The sequence below is a fragment of the Peromyscus californicus genome, unplaced genomic scaffold (genome assembly GCF_007827085.1).
Source record: "Peromyscus californicus insignis strain IS unplaced genomic scaffold, ASM782708v3 Scaffold_14__1_contigs__length_90479793_seg_2, whole genome shotgun sequence".
Taxonomy (NCBI): Eukaryota; Metazoa; Chordata; class Mammalia; order Rodentia; family Cricetidae; genus Peromyscus; species Peromyscus californicus.
Window position 1 is genome coordinate 60649052 of NW_026294436.1, and position 19234 is coordinate 60668285.

The 19234-nt window shown below is 43.7% G+C and overlaps 1 protein-coding gene across 1 annotated transcript in view; it reads left to right on the forward strand.

The window, feature by feature from the left end:
* The window catches only part of Exo1 (exonuclease 1), a 30336-nt gene extending 12421 nt beyond the window's left edge, over nucleotides 1–17915 (forward strand). Inside the window, exons 10-15 of the mRNA XM_052737719.1 lie at nucleotides 556–781; nucleotides 4279–4519; nucleotides 5715–6540; nucleotides 14457–14558; nucleotides 16108–16301; nucleotides 17481–17915. Coding sequence (XP_052593679.1) covers nucleotides 556–781; nucleotides 4279–4519; nucleotides 5715–6540; nucleotides 14457–14558; nucleotides 16108–16301; nucleotides 17481–17616 — 1725 coding nt within the window. The 3' untranslated portion in view covers nucleotides 17617–17915. The remainder of the gene's footprint in view (nucleotides 1–555; nucleotides 782–4278; nucleotides 4520–5714; nucleotides 6541–14456; nucleotides 14559–16107; nucleotides 16302–17480) is intronic.
* The last annotated feature ends 1319 nt before the right edge of the window (nucleotides 17916–19234 follow it).

The window sequence follows — 19234 nt, forward strand, 5'->3', positions numbered from 1 at the left end:
TTTTGAAGGCTGTGGAAGTGTTCATGTGCCGTGGGATTATTGCTGAGGTGATGTGCAGACTGACAGACACTTTCACTGGCCTCACCGTGTTGCTCTTTTAGGAAGATTGGGTTTTATGTCTTGGAAGTGAGCCGGTGAGTAGAAGACAGACCTAGGAAGATAATACATGTTTAATGGAGAAGAGTGAGGTTAGCAGAGGAAAGGAAAAAGTTACTAGAGCACAGACGTCATCAGGACCTTCCCTCTCTTCCTTTCTTCCTCACCTTCCCCCTTCCCCCAACTTCCTCCAGGCCTCAGCCTGGGGGCAAGCACTGCACCACTCAGCCCTATTTAATTTGACATTGCTCACTGAGTCACCCAGACTGGGCCTGAACTCACGAGGTAGCCTGATCCTCCTGCCTCGGCCTCCTAGGTAGCTGGGGTCACAGGCATGCATCACCAGGCTGGGCTCAAAAGCTTGTCTTTTGAACGGTAATTGAACATTACTATAAGCCGATCCAGTAGGAAATGGCCATTTCTCCTGTGCAAGTAACCTTTCTCCTTGTTCTTTTCTAGCCTGTCCACTCAAGAAGTCACAGCTGGAATGATAAAGCATGTCAGAAGTCACCTGTTGCCAACAGCATTTGGCACAGGAATTATTGTCCTCGACTTGAGGTGAATGGTGTTTCCCACGCTCCTGGGTTGACGGAAAAGTCAAGTACCGTGGGCCTTAAACAAGTGATTAGTACTAAAGGGTTAAATCTTCCCAGGAAGTCTTCTGTGGTGAAGAGACCAAGAAATGGTATGTATTTCACTTTTTCTAGATGCTGCTGATGGTTTGTTATGGGTCTCCTCCTTCCTCTGGGGTTGTTGGCCACCAGCTCACGAGGGAAGAGGGAGCAGAAATGGTGAGGAACAGGGCTCAGACTGCTGTGAGTGGGACAGAAAGACCCTCTGAAGTCAGCTCCAGTTAGACCGCTCAATTCATTCCAAGGAGTGAGGGGACAGGGACAGCAGCTGTGGCATCACCTAAGGGTGCTCATAGTATGCTTTATTTGCATTTGGCAGCACGGTCCCATGATCCAGATGGGAGCACAACACCTAATTATCACATGGGTGGTGGGGGAAAGCGTTTGCAGGGAGCTGTGTCAAAGGTTCACTTAAGATACATCAGGGGCTGGAGAGATGGCTCAGCGGTTAAGAGCAGTAGCTGTTCTTCCAGAGGACGCAGGTTCAATCCCCAGCATCCACATGGCAACTCACAACTGTCTGTAACTCCAGTTCCATCCTCACGTGCAGGATCCTGACATCCTCACGTGCAGGCAAAACACCAATGCACATAAAAAATAAATAAATCGCCGGGTGGTGGTGGCGCATGCCTTTAATCCCAGCACTTGGGAGGCAGAGGCAGGCGGATCTTTGTGAGTTCGAGGCCAACCTGGTCTACAGAGCCAGATCCAGGAAAGGCGCAAAGCTACACAGAGAAACCCTGTCTCGAAAAATCAAAAACAAAAACAAAAGACAATTAAAAAATAAATAAATCTTTAAAAAAAAAAAAAAGATAAGTCAGGCATCCAAGCTCAGGAACAGCTTCCAAAGAAGGTCAGGCAGAGAGTAGGAAGCCCTGCTGGGGGAAGGGCGGGGGGTGGTGGTGGTGGTGGTGGTGTCTTCCATTTTGTGCTGAGCTTAGAGAGCTGTCTGGACATGATGCATTACAACCTTAAGCAGCAGGCTTTCCAACAGTTAAGGGATCTTTTCCAAGCCCAGGCCACTGCAGTTTCTTTGATTGTTCCTGTTAGTTCCACAGCTGTAGGTCTTGTGTTTAGAGACATTGTGGATGGCGGACAGTAAGGCTCCAGGCTCCTCTGTGTGTGTATGGCAGTGTGGCTGTCCAGGACTGTTGGCCGAGGAGTTTCCATTTTTCCATATAGCCACCTAGCAGCTGTTGGAAATCCCTTGCTGTGCAGTGCATCCTGGCTGGTCAACCAGTCTGTGCTGCTGCCTGCCCTGACCTTAGCATCACACGCTCATTACCATAGCTCAGCACATCCTGAAATCTGGTAGTATAAATCCCTGTGGTATAAGTCTGTTCTGCTTTTCAGAAGTTATTTTTTGGCTGTTTGAGGTTCTTTCTGTTTTTGTGGAGTTTTTAGGATTCACTTGTCAGTTTCTCTTTTTTAAAAAAGGCCATGGAGCTGGGTGCAGGTGGTGGCACATGGGAGGCAGAGGCAGGCAGATTTCAAGGAGTTCAAGGCCAGTCTTGACTACAGAGTGATTTCCAGGACAGCCAGGGCTGCACAGAGAGACCCTGTAGACAACAGTCAGGTTGGCACTTGGGCCCTTCTCCAAGGCTGCTTTTACTGTTGCAGAGTCAGACTGATCACGCCTGTTGGCGTGCTTATCTTGTTTCTGTCATTGGCTGAGCTCAGGTTGAATTTCTCCAGTCGCTGTTCAAGCCAAGTGCAACGACATCTTAAACTTCCATGTGGGTTGTTGAAACTGTGGCCCCTGTGTCTTACGTTTTTAGGTTATATTGCATTTGTCTATAAAATACTTGAGTGAATTAGAGAAAGTATGGGAATCTAGAGTCCCAGACCCTGTCTCTTAGGGTGTACAACTTGCTACAAATCCTTGTCCCCAAGAGGTAACAGATGCTGACTATCCACTGGGATCTCGTGAGACACTAGGAGTCCCCAGCTAGCGGCACTAACAACCTGTTGTAATAAGACAGTGAGCTGTCTGGCATCCATTGCCGGGGTTCCTACAGTGTCCATTTCCTTTTCTTCTCCAAGGGCTCCCAGTGCCCTGCGTAGTAAGCAGATGTGGTGGTATTGTGTTCCCCAAAATATTGTGCATCCTAATAAACTTATCTGGGGTCAGCGAACAGACAGCCACTAGATACAGAGGCTAGAAAATGGTGGCACTCACACCTTGAATCCTAGCATTCCAGAGACAGAAATCCTTCTGGATCTCTGTGAGTTCAAGGCCGCATTGGAAACAGCCAGGCATGGTGATTCACGCCTTTAATCCCAGGGAGTGATGGCAAGAACAGAAAGATATATAAGGTGTGGAGACCAGAAACTAGAAGCATTTAGCTGGTTAGGCATTTGGCCTGGTTAAGCATTCAGGCTTCTAGCAGCAGTTCAGCTGAGAGCCACTGGGATGAGGACACAGAAGCTTCCAGTCTGAGGAAACAGGACCAACTGAGGAATTGGCAAGGTGAGATAGCTGTGGCTTGTTCTGTCTCTCTGATCTACCAGCATTGACCCCAATAACTGGCCTCGGGTTTGATTTTATTAATAAGAACTTTTAAAATTCGTGCTACAAGTAGACTTAACTTTTGCTGGGGGTTAAGATGAAGTTTACTGAGCTACAATTTTTAAAAATATGTTTTTCTTTAAAAATGAACATTTTCCTCTAGAATTTGGTACCCCCAACCTATCCTACCACTTTTTTAGTTTTATTTTTACATTCATTATTGTTGTTATTATTATTGTTGTTGTTGTTATTATTGGGGGAACAGACACATGTATGCCAAGGTGTGTAAGTGGAGGTCAGAGGGCATCTTGCAGGAATGGGTTCTCCCTTTCCACTCTGTGTGTCCCAGGCATCAAACTCGGGTGGCCAGGGTTGGTAGCAGGCGTCTTTACCCTGTTTTCCTGACTCCAAGAAGTATGCATTTCGGCTGCAGTGGGGTGGCGCTGAGCAGACTGAGAACTAGCTGAAGGACCTAAAGTGCTGCAGCCCTGTCCGCCTTCTTTTCTTGGCTGTCACTTTCTGTAGTCCACACTTGACCCAGCAACCCTCCTTGGCCTCTTGGCATGGTAATGAAGAGCTGAGCTGGAACATAGTCACATCTACCTCAGAAACCACAACAGGGGTAAATAAACTTTCAGTCATTAGTCATAGCTTTGGTATATAAGCCTCCCTCCAATTTTTTTCTACTCTTAAAATAAAAATATAGCCATTCAGAATCTGTTATGCCCTGAAATGGTGATTAGAATAATTTCATATAAAGTCATACAGATAATTGACATTAAACGTTAACTAATTTGCAAAATTGTAAAACACAGCTAAGGTAATCATTTTTCAGCCATTCTTAATGTATCCTTTCTTGACACATAGCTTTCAAAAAACAAAATAGGACTGAGTATGGCTCCATGAGAGCCCTTGCCCAACATGTGCAGGGAAAAAGGATGCTTTGCCTTTAGGACATCGGGACTCAGGCTGTAAAATCCAGGCCAATAGCCAGCAACGGAAGAAGCCCAGGTGTTCATGCGTGCTTCTGTTCTTGTGTAGAATCTCTGTCCGAAGATGACCTATTGAGTCAGTATTCATTTACAAAGAAGACCAAGAAAACCAGCAGTGGAGACAGCGTACCTTCTGACCCTTCTGAAGTGTCTGCACCCCACCTGGATGGCGGGACTGCCCACATGACAGACGCACACACTCCATCTAGGACAAGGAACAAGTTCGCAGTGTTGTTACAGAGGAAGAACGAAGAAAATGGCGCAGTTGTGGTTCCAGGGACCAGAAGCAGGTACCGTGTCCTCAGAGCGCCTCTTAAGTGGGGTAGCCTCATCTGCGGAAGCCTGTTGCGTGTTTTTTGCCCTGGTTGCCCTAGTTACTTCCCTGTGGCTGTGACAGAAGTGCCTGACAAAGGAAAGGTCTGTTAGGTCACAGTCCGTCACGTCTGTGGAAAGCGGTCGGGAGCAGGAGGCAGCTGGCCACATGGCACCTAGGTCAGGAAGAGGGAGACAGTGACTGCCCAGCTCTCCGTCTCCTTTGTGCTCAGTTCAGGACTGTAGCCCGTGAAATGTTGCCACCCACAGTTAGTGTGAGTCTTCATCTCCCTCAGCCCCGTCCACAGGATTCTCACAAGCATGTACAGAGGCTGCTTTCCTAGGTGACTTCTAGTCCATATGATTCACCACACCTTAGTTCAGACCAGAATGCATTGTTGTTCCTGTCCACACCATTAGTTCTGGGATCCGCACATGCATCCGCCCGAGCACAGAAGGACTGTAACCCCTGTGGGCACGCTGTGTGGTCAGAGTTGTGTTCTTTTAGCTTCTCTTTCCGCTTCCCATGGTTTCTCCTCTTATGGTATTTTGAGGAGCTGATTGATCAATCAGTCTTGTCTTAATTATCTTTATTAATATCCACACCTTTCCTATAAATATTTCAGTTTATCTTTCAGGATCTAGAAATAAACTAAACAACACCATAGACTAATTGGGGAGGACTGAGACAGGATTTTGGGGGTTTTTTTTGTTTTGTTTTGTTTTCTGGTTGGTCTAGAACTGTGTAGACTAGGCTTGTCTTAAACTCACAGAGATCCCCCTGTCTCTGTCTCCCAAATGCAGGGATTTAGGAATCCTGGACTCTGTCTTCTATGTAAAGCTTTACCATATAAATAACTTTCTAAAGATGTGCATGTTATCATAATAAAATTTATACCTCAGCCAGGCAGGCTGCACAAGTCTTTATCCCAGCACTTGGGAGGCAGAAGCAAGTGGATCTCTCTGTGAGTTTGAGGCTAGCCTGGTCTACATCTCGAGCCCCAGGACAGCCAGTACTATGTAAAGAGACCCTGTCTCAAAAAACAAAACAAAAAAGTAAGATTTAAACTTCAATTAAAATTCAAGATCTTTGTAGTCTTTATGTAAGAAAGTAGATATTTGAATCTTGGTAATATACTAAAGATATAATCCTGTCTTCCTGTTTCTTGTTAGATTTTTTTGCAGTTCTCCAAATTTTGATGACTACGTACCAAAAAAAGCAAGCATTCAACCTCTAAATGAAACTGCTGTTGGAGGCAAAGCCACTACCAGCCTCAGAGCACCAGACTGTCAAGGCCCAGAGGGCCTCGGAGCATCAGACTGTCAAGGCACAGAGGGCCTCAGGGCACCAGACTGTCAAGGCACAGAAGGCCTCAGAACACCAGACTGTCCAGGCACAGAAGGCCTTGGAGCACCAGACTGTCAAGGCACAGAGGGCCTCGGAGCATCCGACTGTCAAGGCACAGAGGGCCTCGGAGCATTAGACTGTCAAGGCACAGAGGGCCTCGGAGCATCAGACTGTCAAGGCACAGATAGCCTCAGAATATCCAACTGTCCAGGCACAGAGGGCCAGAAGCTGGTTGACGTAAGTAGGACACAGGATCCAAGTGCTCAGGTCTCAGGCAATGAGACTGTGTCTCCTGATGATGAGGCTCAGTCTTCCGAGACCAGCAAATTCGTGGGGACTGTTTCCCCGCCCACTCTGGGGACACTAAGAAGTTGTTTCAGTTGGTCAGGAACGCTTGGACATTTTTCAAGAACTCCAAGTCCCTCTCCAAGCACTGTGTTACAGCAGTTCCGAAGAAAGAGCGAGACCTGTCTGCCCGAGACCTGTGCAGTGACTGACACATGTCATTCAAAGAGTGAAATGTCAAGTGCTAAGTCTCAGCCCTTGCCTGAGGTGGGCTGGTCCTCACAATCTCAGGAAAGCATAGACTCACTATGGAGTTTAAATGCATCGAACTTTTCCCAGCCTTCCAGTAAGGATTCAGATTCAGAGGTGAGTCTGTTCCTGCAGTCTTTTTCAGACTCAAATGCAGGAAAAAGTGGTATGTTGATCAGACAGTTGAGGAAATTTTGCCAACACTGTAGAAATGAACTGGCTTTCTCAATTTTTATTCAGAATTCTCCTGTGCTTCTGGGGCTGGAGAGATGGCTCAGTGATTAAGAGCACTGTAACTGGAGTTTTTCTGTGTCCACCTGGCTCCTGCAGCCACTCAGACCCAAGTAAACATACAGAGACTTATTTTATTTATAAACTGTATGGCTGTGGCAGGCTTCTTGCTATCTAGTTCTTATATCTCAAATTAACCCATTTCTATTAATCCATACGTTGCCACATGGCTCGTGGCTTACCAGTACTTTACATCTTGCTTCTCATGGCGGCAGCTGGCAGCATCTCCTGACTCAGCCTTCCACTTCCCAGCATTCTCCTCTCTGCTTATCCTGCCTATACTATACTTTCTGCCTGGCTACTGGCCAATCAGCATTTTATTTATCGATCAATCAGAGCAACACATTCACAGCATACAGAAAGAAAGCAGAATCCCCAACAGAGCACTGGCTGCTCTTCCAGAGTACCCGGGTTCAATCCCAGCACCCACATGGCAGCTCACAACTGTCTGTATTCCAGTTCCAGGGGATCTGACACCCTCACACAGGCATACATGAAGGCAAAACACCAATGCACATAAGACAAAAGTAAGTCATTTAAAAACAAAATCCTCCTGTTGGAAAACTTGAGTTTTATTCACATGAAGGGCCTCTCTGTCCTTCATTCCTTCTGCTCCTGGACACCTACACTTGTACTTCCTGGATGGCTGTACACTCCACTGATTAGGACTGGAGTGCCGCACCCTTGTCTTCTAAGCAGTGATAGCCAGGAGATGAACTGATAGTTAGTATAAATTTTAATTCAGCTAGCATTTCATAGTGTATGAAGGAATGGGTATGTTAATGTTTTCGTGTTCATTGTATCTTAGTACTTTGGAAATAGTTTCCTTTATTCTTTTTTTGTTTCTGGTAAACTTCCTTTATAACAAAACATAATAGCAATTTTTCTTTTGTTTGAAATTTTAAAAGCATTTAATCGTTTTATATATATATTAAACATTTTATTCTGACTTCAATTTCTTTTTATTTCTGGCACTGATTTAACTGGCATCAAAGCCTTAACTGAATATTACTCGTAAATCAGTGATGTATCGTAGCTGAAGTTTTCCTGGCCCCACCCCGTGGTCCCACAGCCGCTCAGACCCAAGTGAATGCACAGAGGCTTATATTAATTAGGAACTGCTTGGCCATTAGTTCAGACTAACTACTGACTAGTTCTTACACTTAAATTCAGTCCAATTGTGTTAATATGTCGCCACGTGTTCCACAGGATTTTACCTGTGTGCCATTACATGCTGTTCCCTGGTCGGTGGACTGGCGTCTCCTGACTCAGGCTTCCTCTTCCCTGAATTCTCCTTGTCTTCTAATCCCGCCTATACTTCCTGCCTGGCTACTGGTCAATCAGCATTTTATTAAACCAGTGTACAAAAGCATTATTTCATGGCATTTCCCCTTTTCTGTTTAATTAAAAAGGAAAGTTTTAACTTTAACATAGTAAAATTATATATAACAAAATAGTTATCAAGCAAGAATTACAGTTACAATATCTAGTCTATTTATATTTGGCAAAATTAAAGAAGATATCCTATCTATCCTATATTTGTGAGTCTAAGGTTTCATATCTAACTTATCTTTTATCATAACTAAGGAAAATTATAACTATCTAGTCTTCAACTACATCAAAGACCTCAGAAGGATATAATATTACCTAAGTAAATAGGAAATGCACTGTAAGCAATTTCCAAAATTCTGGAAATGACAGAGACAGCTGGCTACCTGGATATTTACCCAAAGTTTTTCTGCAATGTTGGGGCATCCATTTTTCAGCCTATAGGCCTAGAGTCTCTCAGTTGCTTCTCTCTGTGTCCTGTAGAATGTCTGGCAGTTTCTTCTGTAAAGCAGGAACCTGAAGGACCATCTCACCTTAGAAAGTTCAGTGGGCCGGGCGGTGGTGGCGCACGCCTTTAATCCCAGCACTCGGGAGGCAGAGCCAGGTGGATCTCTGTGAGTTCGAGGCCAGCCTGGACTACCAAGTGAGTTCCAGGAAAGGCGCAAAGCTACACAGAGAAACCCTGTCTCGAAAAACCAAAAAAAAAAAAAAAAAAAAGAAAGTTCAGTGGTCACCTTTCTATAGGTCCTGCATGTCCACTCGATACAACATTTTGTCAGGCAGTCCAGGCAAGAACAGTTTCTTGCCCAAATGGCTATTTTTGCCAAGAAGAAGACAAACTCTATATGGAGTGTCTTCAATGCCCATCTTCCTCTTTGAAGTGAAGAAGTGCTTCCAGGAGCAGATGTGTCTCACTGTCCAGAAAGTCTAAGTTCTTAAAACATTTTAAATGCTATATTCTGTAGGTCTTTGAAGTATTTGAAGATTACCTACCTAATTGAATTATATCTATATATACCTAGAAAACTTAACATGACTATAAGTTTGACTATCATAGAAGACTAATTATTAATCTGTATTTCTTAATTATCCATTACAATTTAAATAAGCTACACAAACCTTAATACCTTAAACAAGAGTAGAAATACATATACAGTATAACAAAATTAACTTTAAATTTGTATCAATAAACTAAAATGTCGTCACGATTTGCCTTTGTAAGAATGTATTTATTCATTGTAACTATTTTTTATTTTCAGTGAAAACTATCCCAAGGGATAGATTATAAATCTTGTTGTCATAATAATTAAGTTATTTATTCAGTTATTAAAAAAATTAAAAAAAAAATGTATACCAATGTAAAACATTTTAAACAAGTTTGGTTCAAAGCCGGGCGGTGGTGGCGCACGCCTTTAATCCCAGCACTTGGTAGGCAGAGCCAGGCGGATCTCTGAGTTCAAGGCCACCCTGGACTACAGAGTGAGTTCCAGGAAAGGCTCAAAGCTATACAGAGAAACCCTGTCTCAAAATAAATAAATTAATTAATTAATTAAAAATAGGTTCAACAATCCACCTTTTTATCCTGTCATATTTATACTATCCCCTTTTCTTCTTTAGAAAGAGATTGCATTTATAATCAATAACAATTTGTAACCAACAACCTAAACAAAGACAATCATCCATAATCCATATTTTTGGGAATGTAGGCATAGTTTTCTAGGCTACTTCCTGCTGATAGGGGGTGCTGGTAGTCTTATGGGGATCCTGAGAAAATTCGAGATGATAGTCAAGTCCTGGGAAGAGTGGCTATAACCTTTGTTGATAGGTACCATCTGTTAAGGTTCAGGATGTCTGGCTTGATCAAATCTGATCCATTTTAACCTGGAACAAATCCATAGCCTCTTGCTTCCTGTGGAAACAAAAGCAGAACCTCTTTTCTAAAGCAACACATCCTTAGACATAAATTTTGAACTCAAGATATCTTTAAAATATATATCTTGGTTTAACTCAGCAGCTTTTACAATCAAATGTCTCTCTGCAGTTAAAAATCCCAAAGACAATATAATCCAGACTGTCTATGTGCTTTTCATCTTTACATGGCTTATTTTTTATATTACTTTTACTGTCTCTTTAAAGACTTCATTTTTTAAAACTTTATTTATTTATTTAACTGTCTATCTTCCTTTTCCTCCTTCTTTCAAGCCTATGTACATTTTTTGCATACATTGTAAACTGTTTAAAGTTTTATTTAATCTGAATCTGTCTTATTGTGAATCTATAATCTTTCTGTGACCAGGAGAGTTTTTTAAACTGCTAAACTGCATGACTAGAACCAAGGCTGTAGCCTTGGCTGCTTGCTCCGCCCATCTAAGCGTCCCAACATGGCAGCAGTAAGTTCATCGCCAGCTTTGGGGGAGCCATGCTCACCAGTGACTCTGGGAAGCAGTAGGTCCATGCCTCCATCATGTTGCGATCAAGCCCAAATGCTGCGGCATCTCACCGCCCGCATGAGACATGAAGCAGGAACCTGTTTTTGGTTCCGTTTAGAATTGCTTATTAAGTATTATCAGGTTATAGGTAGAAACTCGAGCCATTGGGCGCCATTTGTACCTGAAGTTTTCCTGACCCCACCCTGTGATCCCACAGCTGCTCAGACCCAAGTGAATGCACAGAGGCTTATATTAATTACGAACTGCTCAGCCATCTGCTCAGGCTTATTACTGACTAGTTCTTATACTTAAATTCAGTCCAATTTTGTTAATCAATATGTCGTCACGCATTCCATGGCTTTACCTGTGTGCCATTACACGCTGCTTCCTGGTCGGTGGGCTGGCGTCTCCAGACTTAGCCTTCCTCTTCCCCGAATTCTCCTTGACTGCTTATCCTGCCTATACTTCCTGCCTGGCTACTGGTCAATCAGCGTTTTATTAAACCAGTGTACAAAAGCATTATTCCACAGCAACATATTTTGAAATAATGTAATGGCTTTATAGCTTTGTTTAAATCTGTTACCTCAAAGTCATTAGTACTGTCTTATCTGCACCAAATATAATTACCAAATTGTAAGAACAATTAAAATTGTGGTACTGTTTGGAAAAACTTTGCTTGACAATACTGAATATTGTATGGCACGTAATAAATGTGTATAGCTTGAGAAAATACTCACTTTACCAGCCTAGCCTTCCAGCTAGCCTGAAAATACTCAAAACTTTTGGATTCAGTCATAAGAAAATAGCCCTTAAAATGTGGGGATAAATCATTTCCACTTGAAGAAAACTGAAGTCAGTGTATGTATTTGAATTGGAAATCTGTCCCACTTGACCCTGTTTAGTGCTTTAGGAGCTTATCGGGGCTACAGCTGTTGACATTGAGGCTTCTGTCTTTCCTTTCCCGTTCTCTTCTTTCTTTTTTTTTAATTAGATGTATTTATCTAATGAACATACATGTGTGTAGTGTGTGTGTGTGTGTGTATGTATGTTGGCACATGCCCTGGTGCACAAGAAGGAATCAGAGGACAGCCCATAGGAGTCATTCTGTCCTTCTACCATGCCCTAGGGATTGAACTTGGGTTGCCAGGCCCTGCCCACACAAGGAACTGCTTCATCAGCTCCCTGTCTCTTGCTTTGTCTTCGGCTGCTCCATGTTTTTTTTTTTTTTTTTTTTTTTTTTTGGTTTTTCGAGACAGGGTTTCTCTGTGTAGCTTTGCGCCTTTCCTGGAACTCACTTGGTAGCCCAGGCTGGCCTCGAACTCACAGAGATCCGCCTGGCTCTGCCTCCCGAGTGCTGGGATTAAAGGCGTGCGCCACCACCGCCCGGCTGCTCCATGTTTAATACTGTCCCGTGATCTGGAAGTCTATTTCATTGAACATGAACCTCTGCTACATGGAATGTTGCCTCTTAGGGCCATTTGAGTTACCAGGGCAGTTGCCAGCTCTCACACATTTTCCGTAGAAGCATTGCTGTGTGGAGGACATTGCAAGCCTGCTGAGCTCCTGGAGGAGAGGGAGCTTTTTTTAATTCCCCCAGCACATTTTCTGTTTCACTTACTCTGTAAGCTTTCAGCTGAATAATGAGATCCTCATCTGCTCCCACGCTGTGGGCTGCTCATGCTGAGAGCCAGTCTGTCTTCTGGGATAAACATCTTCTACCCTAAGGTGGTGTTGAAATAGGCCTAGCCAGGTGTGAGGCTGCATGCCTGCACTCCGAGCACTAGGAAAGCCTGCCTGGGCTGCATAGCAAGACCCTGTCTCACAAAACTTAAAAAAAAAAAAGGAAAGAAACTCCAAAAATACTAAGTGATGACTCATTCATTGAATGTCCTCTTGCCCCCACATATGGTAAACCCCTCTTACGAGGGATGGTTAATGCTCAAAAAAATTGAATTCATAGTTAGGCATAATATTTCTTTGATTTATAAATGTTCCCAAACAATGCTGTTGAGTCTTGTTTTGTTTGTTTTTGCTGTCTTTTATGCTTTGTTTTGAAAATCTGTTTTCATTGTGTACATCTGAAGTGCTTCAGTGTTGGAGCTCTTGGGTGAAAGTTCATTGTTAAACTAGATCCAGCCATTCACCTAGCCAGGGTCTAATCTTAAGAATCTTACCCGGCCGGGCCGTGGTGGCGCATGCCTTTAATCCCAGCACTTGGGAGGCAGAGCCAGGCAGATCTCTGATTTCGAGGCCAGCCTGGTCTACAGAGCGAGATCCAGGAAAGACGCAAAGCTACATAGAGAAACCCTGTCTCCAAAAAAAAAAAAAAAAGTCTTACCCATGACCCTATTGTAAGAAATTGTTTGCCTGGCCATGGGGCAGCTCTGTAACCTCAAATTTTGGGGGTTGCAAATTTGGCCACAACCTGGGCTATATGTCAAACTCCTGTCGGAAGAGTAAGTCATTTAAGATGGATGTGATAGTGCACATCTGTAATCTCAGAAATTAGGAAGCAGGGTGAGGAAGTTGATGTAAGTTTGAGGCAGCTTGGTCTGTGTAATAAGTTCCTGACCTTGCTATAGAGCATGAGACCATGTCAAAAGAAAAGAAATTGGCCTTACCACTTATACCACTGCTGTGAGCTACGGCAGAGAAATGTGAAGGTCTGTAAGGCATAAGGCAATCTTGAGTCACTGTTAAAGTGCATGATAACGGTATAGAATCCTGAGAGGATACAGGAAATCTTAGAGAAACGCCAAGTGCTGCCTTCATTTACCAGCCTTTCTATTGATGATGCATGGGAATAAGCACGGGGAGAAGTCTGGCTACGTGGAGAGTCTTGTGCCGTGGAACTGAGGCAGAGGAGGTCCTCCACATCACTGCTGACGTTAAGTGAGCATCTGTCAAGGCCCTCAAAGGAGGGCCCATCTTGAAGGAAGATGCTGCCCATCTTACAGCACAGCTAAGAGCGTGTGGGACTGTGCTGGTTCAGCTTTCTGTGGTCAGCAGCTTGGAACTGTTGCCAAGTAAGAGTGAATCCCCTTAGAGCAGGAGACTGCAGCGATTTCTGAGTTAGCGTACTTGGAGTTTCATACACACACAAAGGAATATGACCAAGACACCCCCCCCTTATCTCCCTATATCCCGCCCCAGCACCTACTACTCCTAACTTCCTGTCCCTTTTTTTTTTTTGTAGCCCATGAAGTACAATTAGTGCTGCTCGTATGTGCATAGGTGTGCAGCATGGGAAACCCTCTAGTAATCATAACCTCAAAGAAGAATGATTCTCCCTCCTCCAGCAGCTGTCACCAGCCAATAGGTCCTCAGTAGAGGGAGGGGTGGGTCCTGGAGATGCTTTGACCAGCTGTGTGGGAATTTCAGCTGCCTTGGTTTTGTACAGCTCTGTGAGCACATGTGTGTGTTAGTCGTGACAGGCTCCTGAAGTGACTGATGAGAAGCTTTCAAAACCCTAAGTGTATATTTTATGGAATATGTCTTCAGCTAAAACCTTTTGATACTTTGTTTAATTCATTTTATTTCCCATGTTTTTATGTCTTTCATGAAATTATGTTATTTACCCAAGTTTCTCATTTCATACATTTTGTTGAATATTGGTTGAGTTGTCATAAAAACTCAAGGAAGGGGCTGGAGAGATGGATCAGAGGTTAAGAGCAGTGACTACTCTTCCAGAGGTCCTGAGTTCAATCCCCAGCAACCACATGGTGGCTCACAACCATCTGTAATGAGATCTGGTGCCCTCTTCTGGCCTGTAGACATACATGCAGGCAGAACTTTGTATACATAATAAATAAATAAATCTTAAAAAAAAAAATCAAGGAAGCCGGGTATGGTGGCCAGCCTGGTCTACAAAGTGAGTTCTGGTACAGCCAGGGCTGTTACACAGAGAAACCCTTTCTTGTAAAGCAAACAAGCAAACAAACAAAACACTCAAGTAAGTTTTTGTTTTCCATCTGGGAAATCTAGGAATCGGATTGTAACGACAAGTCACTTGATAATCAAGGAAGTCAGAACTCCAAGCAACAATTACCTCCCTTTTCAAAGAAAGACACACTTGTAAGGAATAAGGTAAAACATTTAGAATTATTTTTAACTTCAGAAGCAGTGTGTACTTATTGCCAGAAAATGAGAAATATACACAAAAAATTTAAATTAAAATATCTATATTCTGATTTAAAAAATACCCACTTTCAAACTTCTTTGGACACCATATTACCTTTGGATGTTTAATGTGTTAGTTGGAACTTCTGTTTCTGAAAAATCTTTTTCCATGTACATAAGTAATAAGTACTTCTATATATGTTACATAATCCAATTTATGATTGTTTACCCTAAAATTTTTAATTAATCTGTGAGAATGAAGTCTATGGTAATTGACTATTCCTAGGGTGAGATTGATTTGCTGTGTATTGCCAAAATATCTGTTAATCCCACTGATCAAGAATAAGACCACTGCCACAATTTAAAGCCAGATTTAAAGCAAGCTTTAATTAAATACTGGCCAGGTTGATGGGTATCCAGAAGATAGCCCAGAATCAAGTTTTGCAAGGGCTTAAGAAGAAAAACCCATACATAGTTCATTGCATTTCCCAGGAGCAAGTATACATCCTGACCTATTTCCTGCTACGTAACTTCTACCCACATGTGATCAAGCACATCTGGTGCAGATGGATCAACCAAACTTGTTTAGGGGGGGTGAAAACATGTGGCTTGTTATCTCCCATAAACAATAGCCTCCAGCATTTCAGGAACTATCTGTCCTTGGGCAAGGGGCTTGCAGATCAGAGGCATTTTTGTTTTATGGATCTCTAAGGCACAGCAATTAGAACTTAAAATGTAACTGGCTCTCACACCATGGACCCAGGCAGAGCTCTGGGTTTTGTTTGTTTAATTTTTCAACTTTTATGTGCACTGCCAGATCAGTTTTAAAGCCTTGTTCACCCACCTCCCTCCCTATCCTAAGAAACAGTTACTGTGCACACAGAAAAATCAGCCTTAAAAGGCTGGGTGTGATGGCACACGCCTTTAATACCAGCACATGGGAGGCAGAGGCAGGAGGAGCTCCGAATTCCAGGACAGCCAGGAATAGAGAGAGAGACCTTGTCACAGACAAACAATAAAATCAGTCCTTGGGTAGAAACAAAAATAACGAGAGATCTAAGTCGATTATGCTACCTTCACATAGTGGTAGGGCAGACAGACCTAATCACAATACACTTCAATTTCTTATTGAAATGCAAGAATCTCCAAGAAGTGTCATTAAGTGGGATCAAGGAAGACAAAGTAATAACTGGAAGTTTTCTGTGTGTGTGGCTTTCTTAGTGGATGCACCGAACCCAGCAGCCCTTCTTGAATAAGGTGAAGAGGAAGGGAATGAGACTCGCTTTTTAAACTTAAATTTTATGCCAGGAGTGTGTTGCCTGTTCCACAACTGATTGTTTCTGTAGCAGACAGCTTTAGATTTTTGCATTGTGTGTGGGTTCTTTTCCTGTTCTGGTATATAAAGGACACTTAGGTTCTTTGAGAGCAAAAGGTTAAAACTGGCATTTGGGGAGACCCACACTCCCATCTCTAACAAGCAAAATAACAGTAACAAAAAATTCTGATTTATCTTCAGATCCCTGGGCTGTGTAGGTCTAGTTCTATGGACTCTCTTTCTACAACCAAGATCAAGCCCCTGGTGCCTGCCAGAGTCAGCGGCCTGAGCAAGAAGCCAGGAAGCATCCTGAAGAGAAAACACCACGATGCTGAGAACAAGCCAGGGCTGCAGATAAAGATCAGCGAACTCTGGAAAAACTTCGGTTTTAAAAAGTGAGTTTCCTGGTTCCTCTCTGAAGCAGGACAGAGCACTGTCTTGTGTAGCCCGGTCCCCAGCTCTCTGGGCTTTCCTAGGAATCAGTTTCTGTTACCTTCAGCTCTCAATCCAGCTTAGAGCTTCTTTTCCAGACCGGAAGTTCCTTTCCTTCTCATTGCTCAGGACTGGAATGAGAACAGTGTTAGGCGGGAGCCTGGAGGGGGTTCTGTGTTGGTTAAGTGCTCACACATGTAACCATACGAACCAGTGTTTGGGCCCCAGTAATATTCTAGGAACATGACTGGTTCTAGAATATGGCGTAGGGAACTGCTAAGGAAGCTTCCTGTGAGACTCCCACGGTGTGACTTAAGCAGCAGCTGTCAGGTCCCCACTCACTCCAGCTCTCCCTTAGGACACTTGGTTTATTGAGAAGTACAAGAAACCCAACTATAAGCTGGTGCTTCTCCGGCCGACACTGATGTCTAACACAAGGAAGTATTGTCATTCAAGTGTGCTTACAGAGAGGGTCCACTGGTTACAGACACTGAGGATCGAAGAAGGGCTGGAGAAGGCTTCATCGAGAGCACTTGCTGCTCCTTCCAAAGACCTGAGTTAGTTCCCAGCTCACCAGTACTCACACCAGGCAACTCACAGCTGCCCGTAACTATAGCTGTAGGGGGAACTGTATCCCTCTGTCTATCCTCTATGGGCTGCTGCTCTCACTAAATAAATGCATACATATAATTAAAAGTAAAATAAATCTTTTCTTCGAAGAAAATTTTCAACATTAAATAAATTTAAGAGTCGTTGAGATAACTCATTATAGATGCTCTCCTCCGAACTGGGCAGTGGTAGCACATGCCTTTAATCCCAGCACTCGGGGGGGCAGAGCCAGGCGGATCTCTGTGAGTTCAAGGCTAGCCTGGGCTGCAGAGCGAGATCCAGGAAAGACACCAAAACTAATAGACTAGCATCTACATTGGAAGGTGATTTTTGAAAGCAAGAAGAGGCTCAAAGAAGAAAAATTTAAAACATATTAGAAGTATTCACAATAAAGCCTTGAATGTGCTCCATAAGGAATTGACATAGATTTATGCAGTAAAGGGTTTATGTGCCCCTATTTTTTCCATTTAGGTTGTTGCTTCTTTAACAATCAGTTCCTGGAAATCAAATTTGTTTTTATTATATTGTTGCAGGGATTCTGAAAAGCTTCCTTCTTGTAAGAAGCCCCTGTCTCCAGTCAAAGATAACATCCAACTCACCCCAGAGACAGAAGATGAGCTCTTTAACAAGCCTGAGTGTGCGCACGTTCAGAGAGCAATATTCCACTGAGTGAGGAATTCCGCTGCCTACAGGAAAACCTTACCGATTCGAGAGAGTTAGTGCTATCAATGCCATTTTTAAAATGAAATGCATTTTGTATATTAACTTTGTGACTTTCTTTTGCTCGGCTTTTTATATTTTCATAGAAAGCTAAATAGAAGAATAAGTCTGTCTTTGACATTTCTGGGATTTCAGTGCTAATGGGGGAAATCCGACACTGATAACAATCTAAAGGACTCTAACGTCAGTAGAGAATGGAAAATGGAGATAAATAAATGGAAAGCCACAGATCTCTGTAGTCATTTATACCCAAGAATGGATAAATCACCAGCTTTCAGATTTTTCAGCTGCCTTCCCTGTCTGTCCCTGTAAATTGAAAATAATGGGAAGGGCAGTAGGAGGCGCTCTATTGGATAGTAATTGTTAATATGCTTAGGTCTCAAGGCCACCGCCTGGTTTTCTCAGTGTGTCTCTGAAGTGTGGTCAAAACATCCCTTAGTGTTGACTTAACGCTGTGCAAGATGCTGAAGCTGCAGGGCCTGTAATCAATATATTCTGCAAAGATCTAGGCAGGTTTGGAAGGAACCAGCCACACCGGGGCATATCTGATGTGACCAGAAGGAGAGGGATGGTGAAGGCATTTGTGATACAGATGGTAGATGACAGACTAAGGCTTACAATCCTCAAAAGGGGGTGGGGTGGAGTGGGGGTGTGGGGGGCGGCAAACCAAATTAGATGAATTTGGAAAAGACCTAATCCAAAGATCACATCTGAGTTCCCTGTGAACATTCTCGTCACTGAACAAGTCAGCTCGGGCAGACACTGTCTACAGGTCTTAGCTCTGTCTTAAATGTCAGAAAATAAGTAAAATGTGCTATAAATGCACAGTGGTTCACTGCATGGAAGAGGAGAGAAACATCCAGCAAGGATGATGTTCTGTAAAGGAAGGGTGGGTTTTCTGTCAGCAGGAGCCAGGCAGGTAGTTGGTTGTAGAAGGGCTCTGTCCGTGGAGAGGCAGTCGAGCTCTTGTTAGTCAGGGGCGAGGAAACAGGCCACCCTTTAAAAACGGAGCAGAGAAGGTAGTAGCAATGCCCAACCTTTTACAATCTCCAAATCACCACACACCAGCCCCATTAACAGCTAATTTTCATGACAGTCTTCCTAGTCCCAAAACAGAGATGATGAGGACAGATCACAGACAACCACAGAGCACAAGATGATGTCATCATCTATACAACAGCCAAAACCTGAGAACGTCTGTGCCATTGACAGACACGGAAAGCCACTTAGCAGTGAAAGGCCGGGCAGCTAGGGTGAGTGTGTTAGGCTACCGGTAAGGTCCAAAGGACGGAGCTAGCCAGTCCCTCTGAATGTGACTTCTCATAGTTTGAGCCAGCAAAGATCCCTGACTGAAGGAAGGCCTCGCCACACCCAGGGCAGTGGTGTAGCTCCCCCCGGCTATGGTTTCTTCGATGCTTGAGCCGTGTGGACTGCCAACCGAAGGCCTTGTCCCGGGCAGCACACTGGTAGGGCCGAGCACCCTTGTGGATGCCTCCATGCTGGGCCAGTGTGGCGCCATGGCTGAATGGCTTGCCACAGTCGTGACAGCGGTAAGGCTTCTCTCCAC